The 8,951-nt window shown below is 49.8% G+C and overlaps 3 protein-coding genes across 3 annotated transcripts; all 3 read right to left on the reverse strand.

Annotated features, from left to right (window-relative positions):
• Positions 1–738: 738 nt before the first annotated feature.
• CkaCkLH20_08254 (uncharacterized protein) lies at positions 739–2,277 on the reverse strand (the record flags this gene model as incomplete). Its single annotated transcript, XM_038890969.1, has 3 exons — positions 739–1,746; positions 1,810–2,006; positions 2,085–2,277. The coding sequence occupies 3 exons, from the start codon at positions 2,275–2,277 to the stop codon at positions 739–741; spliced, it is 1,398 nt and encodes a 465-aa protein (XP_038743732.1).
• A 2,270-nt stretch (positions 2,278–4,547) lies between these two features.
• On the reverse strand, positions 4,548–6,191 carry CkaCkLH20_08255 (uncharacterized protein; the record flags this gene model as incomplete). The annotated part of the gene is made up of 1 exon (XM_038890970.1): positions 4,548–6,191. The coding sequence occupies one exon, from the start codon at positions 6,189–6,191 to the stop codon at positions 4,548–4,550; it is 1,644 nt and encodes a 547-aa protein (XP_038743733.1).
• Positions 6,192–6,867: 676 nt separating this feature from the next.
• Positions 6,868–8,828, reverse strand: CkaCkLH20_08256 (putative sugar transporter protein; the record flags this gene model as incomplete). The annotated part of the gene is made up of 7 exons (XM_038890971.1): positions 6,868–7,034; positions 7,085–7,446; positions 7,503–7,636; positions 7,691–8,023; positions 8,076–8,177; positions 8,240–8,409; positions 8,486–8,828. 7 exons carry the CDS (start codon positions 8,826–8,828, stop codon positions 6,868–6,870), a joined length of 1,611 nt encoding a protein of 536 aa, XP_038743734.1.
• Positions 8,829–8,951: the final 123 nt, after the last annotated feature.

Consider the following 8,951-nt stretch of genomic DNA (forward strand, 5'->3'; position numbering starts at 1 on the left):
CGATGTGGGAGGTGATTCTGAACCGGCAAACGATGTGGACCTTAGCGATGGTGTCATCGGCGTTTTTCACCTCTAGATTGTCTGCATCGCGCAACTACAGGAGGGATTTCCGGATCTGCGGCTCGGTTCATTGGACTTAGGGCTCTCAGGATGGTGTGGCAGGGGGCCCATGAAAGTCGATGTGACATGGGATGGCCTGGTGATGGATGCCATTCCTGTAAAAAGTCCCTTCAAGGCGTCGACTCGGATTCAACCGCGTCAATCACGACTCAATACCGAAGCATGGTTTCTATGGCGAATATCAGAAGTTGCTGGTGGCAATATCAGAGAGCTTTTCTGTTGGTGCTGTGTCTCATCAAAGTCGTACATAACAGCAATTGCGCCATCGGCAAAAGTGCCTTGAGTCAGGATCAACCTCGCACTTTTCACCACCACAAACGGATTAGTCGAGATGGATCCCGGTGGAACGCGGGCTCTGAGTAGTCTGTTTTGATTGGAAGTAAGTTTGAAAACTCGGACTTCTTCTGTCAGACGTTTCTCGGATCCGACTTTCACTAATTCTCATGCCCAGTTAACCCACTTTCGCGACAAAGTTCGTTGGCTCGACTGGCATCCGTTCACCTTCAGAAAAATACCGGCCGTGAACCAAATCGCCTTCCGCCATTAACCGAAACTCAATGACACCCTCCCATCACGCCGAATCCTACGCCAGAACTTGACAGTGAACCTACTCTCTCCTCACTTCCATGGTACAAGCTTCCCGCCCTGGGATAAATCGTGCGTCCTGCCTTGAAGCCAGGAACTTTCAGGCGCAGCCCTATCGTATGTGACGGTAAAGTTCTGGCCCACAATCTGGTCCAGATCGCCGCCCATAATGGACAGACCCCGGACGAACGAGTTCTTGGTGACGGTCCATATGCTTGTTTCATCAATCTGAATCGTCAAGCCGCCTCGGTCGTTGACAAGCGAAGCCGTGGCACCACCTGTCCAACTGGTATTTGTGAGCAGCCGCATGAACACTGTACACCCACTCTGTGTGACGATGTCACCAGAAATCGCATCCGAGCTCATGACAGTCAGTGATGAGTTCGATGAGATCGGGTCCGCACTCCACAGCAAGTTGTCAATCCTCTCCAGATCTCGAGAGACCGTGTTCGTGTCAGCCAAAAGCAGTATCCCTGAAGGATTCTTGATCTTGGCCGCATTGAGTTTGATGTTCGCAGAGAAGGTTGCAAGGTGGAATGCAGGTCCTTCGCTAACAGTCAAGTCGAGTGATGTCGTGTCCAACGTGCCAGTGCCGTGTCGACTTGCGACGGACCAGTCGAAGAACAGCACACCACTCATTCTGTCTGAGGTGATTCTACAGCTGTTCAGATGAAGGTATTGTGGCCCCTCCATAATGATCGCGGGGGACTCCTGGGCCCAGCCATTCAGGTCGTAAGCGGTTATCCGACCCAGCGAGTAGATCAGCGGAGAGCCTGGACCTTTGGTGTGGGCGATACCCCCACGGCTGTTCATGTTGGATCCTGCGAGAGTGGGTGATCGGAAGCCACCGGAGCAGTGGCGAAAGTCGGTGACATTGAGACTCGCACCCCGGACGGAGAAGAGGCCGATGGCGCCTGGCCCGGTACTGTACAAGCGAGGGTCCTCGAGGACAGCAGTCGTGCCAACACCAGTAGCATACACGTTCGTGGCGCCATTATGGGTTTCAATGCGTCCAGAAAACTTGAACGTCGTTCTTTCGCCCTGCAACTTGTAGTTAGTATTAAATCAACACAATCTCAACTTCGTCCAGGGACTAGACTATACCAGTAGGATCGCGGAGTTGTAACCATCGCTCAGTGACCGAGGGAGGTCTTCGGGGAATCCTCGTTTAGAAATCTGCGCTTCGAGAAGATCGGTACTGACGCCTGTCATGTACAACACGCTGGTTTGATTCAGCTCGATTGAGTAAGACTGGCCAGTTTCTGATGTTCTTGGTGCTGTCAAGATTCTCTGGGCAACAACTACCGAGAAGATGTCAGCGTTCAAAGATTCCCCTGCGAGAAAGTTCATGGTCAAATTGAGCGAAAGTTTCTACGCACTTGGTTTCTTTTCCGTCGTTGCCTGGATGTAGTTGGGCCGGATACTATTGTCTACCGCCCATTGAGAGATGTTGAAGCCGCTGTCAAGACAAGGGTCCTCGTCCTGCAGAACTAGGCTCTGAGCAATAGCATTAGAGCTCAATAGGCTGAGAGAGATGTAAAATATGATTATGAATATCATTGCGAAGGACATCGTGGTAAACAACGGCGGCAGAAGACTAGATGGTAGATTCCTCTCGGTAGAAGCATCAAGGGCATTCGAAGCAAGAAAACTTGCGTGGGAAATCTTAGACTTAAATAAAGATACCTGGTATAACGAGATCAAACAACCTAGAAAGACTTGGGAGGCAGCCTGTCGTTTTGGAAATAACAATGTCTCGGGAAGCCAAGAGTGCAAGTCCCGTGTAGCCAAAGTCTATTACGGTGATGCCAGATTCGAGACAGGGTACCACGATCACATGTCTAATTCTTCAGAATTGATCATTCACTACCCATCCATTGAGTGAGACTGTGATTTAATGGTGTTCAGTTGCATGAAATGTGGCTGTGTTTATATCTCGATCGACATCACCGTACCACCTCTGTTCCAGATCTCAGACCGTAGCCGGAAAGAGGCCTGCATCTCTTGAGTTTGTTCCAAAGACGGCTCGAGTCTATGGTCGTTCTCATCCGGCTTGCCTTGAAATATCTCAAGCAAGTGATGTTTCTCCATCCGCTGACGATCCCACAAAACATAAGCTCGATCACGAAGCCAATCGTTGTGATCAAGCACTAGCCAAGATCCAACGAGTTCACTTTTATGAACAGCAAACCAAGCTTCACATGGTCCCTCTTCTGCGAATCGATCATCTGCCTGGTCGAAAACGACGGAAATAGCGCCGTTTGCTGGTTCATCATCACAGTAGGTTCTGAGTACGTCTAAGAGAGACGCTGGAACATTAGCCCAACCCACTCTTCTCCTAGACATCAAGCAGCGTCGCTTGGTTTCATAAGACTCTGAGCTGATGAGACGATGAAGAAATTCGACGCCTTCTGCCATCTACATCGCAGTCTTTTAGCATTCACGTCAATTTGGTGGGCGGACTGGAAACACTCACCCAAGTCTGTTGCTTTTGGTTTCGCCATCCGTGATGAAGGTAGTCATATTGCATTTGGCCAAATGCAGGGTCTTGGGATACTACCTCCCGAGAAGCTGCCATCGAAGTAAGAACTTGATAGAATGAAAACGAAAAACAGGCATTGTGGCTTACCTTCGGAGAAGCTCCGTTCCCAATATTCCTGAACACATGCTATTTGTTCATTCTCCCATGGCGGGTTCCTTAAGAAGAATCTGACGTGGGCCGTGTTTGCAAGCGGCTTGCTTCTATCATAATACACGTCCCCGAAAAGTCTGTAGAATAGTTCGATTCTATAAAAGGCGCGACAGAACCAAAAGTTCTCGGTGGATGACAAGACGACGTTGGGGGTGGCGTTCTTGATGTTCTTGGAAAGGATACCCGCCCAAGCCTCCTTACTAAAGTCGTCAGCGAATGATTGAATGACGCGATGCCTGCGCGACATCTGTCGGATTCCATTCAAAGACATCTCTGAGAGAGTTCTAAACAATGAAGAAGGCTTTTCGTACAGCGCGTCGAGTAAGCCGCGGACCTCATCAGAATCGAAGTCCCTGGGATGAGATAGTGGTCGGCGCGATGCTTCGATTATGGCGATGGCGTGAGGAAGTAAGGCGGGAGTCAATTGGTGGCGCAAAATACTTGTGCTGACTCCGCTGGCTTGCTTGAATGATGAGTATATGTGACGGCAAGAAAGCAAAGCTGCCGTGAGTGATTGGAAATCGTCGAGGTTACCCAGGATGAAACCAACAACTTCGCACGGCAATTCTGTGATAAGAGGCATGATGGGTAAGAATTCGGGTTAACTTCCAACAGAACTTTCGTGCTGATGCAAGTATCTTAGCCAGGAAAGCTCTTTTAACATCTTTATTGATGCGTATAATCAAAGATGAAATGACTAGGCAGGAGACGAGGCATCCATCAGCCTTCAGCTGATGCAGAGTAAAGGTGGCTGCCTAAGCCTAACCACATTAGAATTGACGAGCAGCCAATCGATGAGGGTCTGAAGCTCTATTCGTATGATCCTCCTGAGAATTACGTTTCAAGTTCGACAAATAAGAGCCATTGACGATGTTTCATAGTTAATAAGGGCATTTTCTCACATTAGATAAGCCCGTGATAAGTAGAGTCTTCGAGGTTAGATTGATGCAGCGTGTCTCTCTCTCACCCATGATACCACGACAGGCGTTAATAGTTCGCAGATCATTTTCAATTCCTCTTCTTCTTCTTTTTATTTTCCAGTTCAGATTTGACTTTCTACACCTGACCGCTCACTCCCAAAGACCAGGATATTATTGATCTTCACTGGGTTGGTAACTCAGACGACATCCCAAACCCCGAGTAGATCAGACTATTCGTCTCCCACACGCTGGTACATGTCCTCAATCTCTGGCTCATAAAGCTTAAGAACCGCCGATCTCTGGACGTTTCCCTTAGCGGCCAACGGGAAAGCCTTCTCCTTCTTGCCAAAAATGATTCTATCCTTGGACAGTTGCCCGGCCTTGTCCATGATACTGTTCCCCTTCTCAACCATGGGCAGAATGCTTTCCAGCGCATCTTGGGGCAGCATAGATTCATCGTCGACAAGCTGCACGACTGCGCACACTGTCTTCCTGCCTGTACCGCCAATCACCGCGTGCTTCACGACAGGGCTCCGCTCGATCTCCTTCTCCAACACAGCCGGATTGACGTTCCATCCCCATTTCGTGATGACCATGTCATCCGCGCGAGAGTAGAACTTCCAGTGGTGCGGCTTGGTTGGGTGCTTGACAAAGAGGTCGTTGCTGCGATGGACGTCTTGGCAGTCGGTGTGCCACCAGACATGCTGGCGAGTCGCGGTATGAGGGTTCTTCTTGTACGTCAACTCGTAGACGCCGTCGACTCCCTTGACTTCGCGTGGCTCCCATACAATGCCGCTTTCTTCGTCATTCAGAAGCAGCCAGTCCCAATCATCGCGGTCGGTGATGTGGCCGAATGCAGGTCCAGCCTCTGTAGATCCGTAAAGACTATACAAGCGACATCTGGCAGACAAGGCCTCTCCCGTGTGCTTGCTGAGAGCGCCGCCAGCGAAGAAGATGTAGCTGATCTTCTTTTCGACGATATCTAGAAGCTTGGGATTCTTCGCAATCATTTCCAAGTAGATCGGAACTCCACTGACGCTGTCGATATCGGCGTGCTCGATCACTTGCTCAATGATATGTGGCGGAACGGGGGGTGGTACAATCGGCCCGAGTACCATCTTCTTTTCGCGGTACAGCGGGTCGGTGACACCGGTGAACATACCAAAGGGATGGTAGATCGGCTGTGTTTGGTAACAGCTTTTGGATGTGTTCAAGAGCTTGGCATAAGGAGGGTGTCCGTCGAGATCAAGAACCAGCCCGTGAGGCTCACAAATGCTGTATGATCGATTCGTCCAGACTACGGGCTTTGGAAGACCTGTAGTTCCAGACGTATGTCCGACAGTGACGGGATCATCGCAAGCTTCAGCCCAAGACTTGGTGTACGGATAAGACTGTGGAGGCTCGCCATCAGCAAGAAGCTCGTCAAGAGTTGGGACTGACACAGTCTTCATTGGCCTCGCCGCCACAATGGAGTCGACAACAGTGTCCACGCCTTCGGTGTGCAATAAAGTTGCGGCGTCCATCTTATCGGCCAGATGCTTGTTGAAAACGACGCTGTTGAAATGCGAGCAGAAAAGAACTTTGTGTCCTGTTTTGATGCCTGCTATCATGGTGATGATGTATCTCACATCACCCAGGCCGTAGTACATGATCGTCTCGAATGTGCTGCTCTTGCCGATGTTTGTGTCGATGTGCCACGCCAAACGGTCGACAGCAATGGCCAACTGGCGAATCGTAATATCCCGGAACCCATCTTTAGCGATATCGGTGCTGATGGCGTATGACACCCAAGTACGGTCTGGGTTTGCTTTCAAGGCATCTTCAAGAGCTTGAGGAATGAGGCGTTGCTCCGGTTCGTAGACTTGGCTACCCATTGTGACCAAGTGGTTTTGAGAAGTTCAGAAACTTGAGACAAATTGGAAAGATCCGAAACCCAAAAGTTGTACTCTCTGGTGTCGTAGCCGGACCGGAGTCTCGATATATATTGCACATCGAAATGGGGACTATGATACGCTATGCAGGGGACTGGATACAATGTGTCAAGCTTTTTACCCCTGCTTACTGGCGACGCAGCTAGTTGATGAATCCGGAAATAAGATGTGATACTCATCAGAAATAAGGGTTTATCTGATCTCACGTCAGATGAGGGCATTTCATACGTCTCAAGCGGTTAAAACGGATTGAAAGACGGTGAGGCTGTATGACGACGTGACATGATGACGACGCTAGTGTCCACATCCATTGCATGTGGCTTTTCTTTCCACCTTTCCCCGCCATGGCCCTTGACAGACCTCCGCAGCGGCATTTCTAGTACGCAAATGGCTGGAATTCGCGGAAGAACTTTGGTCTGATGATGAGCTTAAACCAATTCGGTGATTACTGAGACACTTGTACGTTGACACCTCGGCACCAGACAACATGAGAGGCCCTCGTCGTGCGGACTCCTTATTCTGGCAAGTCTTCATGCCCACCCACCCCTAGGACTGACATGGTGTGAGCCATGTTCCGCAGAAGAAATAGACGATTCGACGACAACTTCTGTATTCAGTTTTAATAGCCCTCTTCCTGTCGTCGTGTTTTCGTCTCGGCGAACTTCCAGGCGGGGATTTTGCGATCAAATAGCTCATCAAGGTCCGCAAATGTGCGTCCCTTGGTTTCCGGTACCAGAAAGAAGACAAGGATGTAGACTAGCGTTCCTGTCCCAACCCAGAAGAACACTGGAAGACTATCAGCTTGGTCTTCAAAGTTCACCAGACATCATTCTTACCAGTATTGCTCATTCCGAGCGCCGGGCTATTAAGCATAATTGGTGCAATATACACGTACACCGTTGCCATGGCTTGAATGCCCATGATGGCAATGCCTGTCGTTTTAGCTCTGAGACGGGTTGTCGCGGTCTCAGCGACGTAGATATATCCCATGGGACCAGCGCTGAGGCTGAAGCCAATGTTCCAGATACAAGCAAACGCGATGAGAACTGGTCCAACAGCGGGGCCACCTGCTTTCAAGACTCCGCCCATGATCAGGAGTGAGCCAATGCAAACCGGTGCGAAACTTAGCAGCAGCTTCCTGCGCCCGAGACGCTCGATAAGAGGGACGGCAGCAAGAAGCATGGCAATCTGAACGCAGCTACACATCCCGGATGTTAGCATCAGACCAACCTCATAATATCCGGTATGACTCACTTCGTTGCGACTGTTCCGTGGAAGGGATTGGATAGCCCTGCCATATCGAAGAAGTAACTCGAATATGTGCCGACAATCGGGACGCCGATGGCAACTTGCCAATGCCATGGCAGAAATGAGACTATCAAACGACGCTATTCGAGATGTGTCAGCCCAGGGCTCAAGATACTTAAAGTTGAGTCACTTACTCTGTTAACGCCACGGAAGACGTCAGCGTACGTTCCACCACTGCGTATGGATGTAGTTGCGTTGGCATGTTCAACCTCGACCAACATGTGCTTGTATTCAGTTTCGACATCGTAGCCCTCGACCTTTCCGTTGAGCTTCTGAAGTATTCTCTTGCACTCTGCCTCTCGGCCGTGGACGCAGTGCCATCGTGCTGACTCTGGTAAAAACGCCCATGCAATTATGGCAACTCCGCAGAGAGCGAATTGGGAGAGAACAGCGTGTCTCCAGTTCTCAGGCACGTCTTGTGATACAATATTGAGTGAAACCGATGAAAGGAACGATCCGATTGTATACTAAGATTGGTTAGAAACTTGAATCATGCGGCGGTTTGGTGTAAGATCTCACAAAGAGTTGCATCAAGCTCATGAGCGAGCCGCGAGACTGAGTCGGTGCGGTTTCGGAGATGTAAACGTTGATGCAGCACTGGGCTAAACCGATAGATAAGCCCTAAAGCAGTCAGGTCTTGTTCTCTGATAATCAGATTAGGCAAACCTTGAATGCATGCTTACATCAAGGAGGCGAGCTCCCAGCCAGTGTGTCCAATGATATGCACATTGTTCAAGGATGCAACCACCGACCATGATGATCTGGACCAGTAGGATCATCCATCGGCGACCAAACTTGTCAGCTGGGTAAGATCCAATGCCTCCGCCAACCATTGCGGCCACGTTCTTCAGAGCTGGGGAAACACGCGTCGAGTCAGCAATAATCATGGAAACATTTGTCGGTGGAAATCAGTAGGTGCGCGAACTTACAACCCCACAGAGCGAGATACTGAGGATCGATAACGTATGAGCCATCAGGCTGCAAGTCCCCAAATGTTTCCTTGAATCCAGCAAGTGCAACGATACTGCCGGACATCTGAACCTGGTAACCATCCGAAAGAGAACCCACTGCGGCAAGCATGCAAATGATGGAAGCATACTTGTACTTCCGCAGACTCTCAACGAGGCCTACCTGTTGAATGGTCTCTCGTGTCTGTGAAATTGTACCTACTTCTTCCACATCACCATCTTTGGCCGGGCTCGCCATTTGTTGTTTCGAGTCTTCGATGTGCGACGAATCGACTTTGTCGCTTGCAACGTGTGAGTGAGACATGTTGCTAATTGTTGGGTTTCTGTTTCATCCTGTGCAACTCTATCTTCACCTTTTGGCGTTGAATTGATCATATACAAGGACGGACCCAACGAAGTTTCTTGTTGGTTCCTCGCTGTTAGAGAT

Source organism: Colletotrichum karsti, assembly GCF_011947395.1.
Source record: "Colletotrichum karsti strain CkLH20 chromosome Unknown Scaffold27, whole genome shotgun sequence".
Taxonomy (NCBI): Eukaryota; Fungi; Ascomycota; class Sordariomycetes; order Glomerellales; family Glomerellaceae; genus Colletotrichum; species Colletotrichum karsti.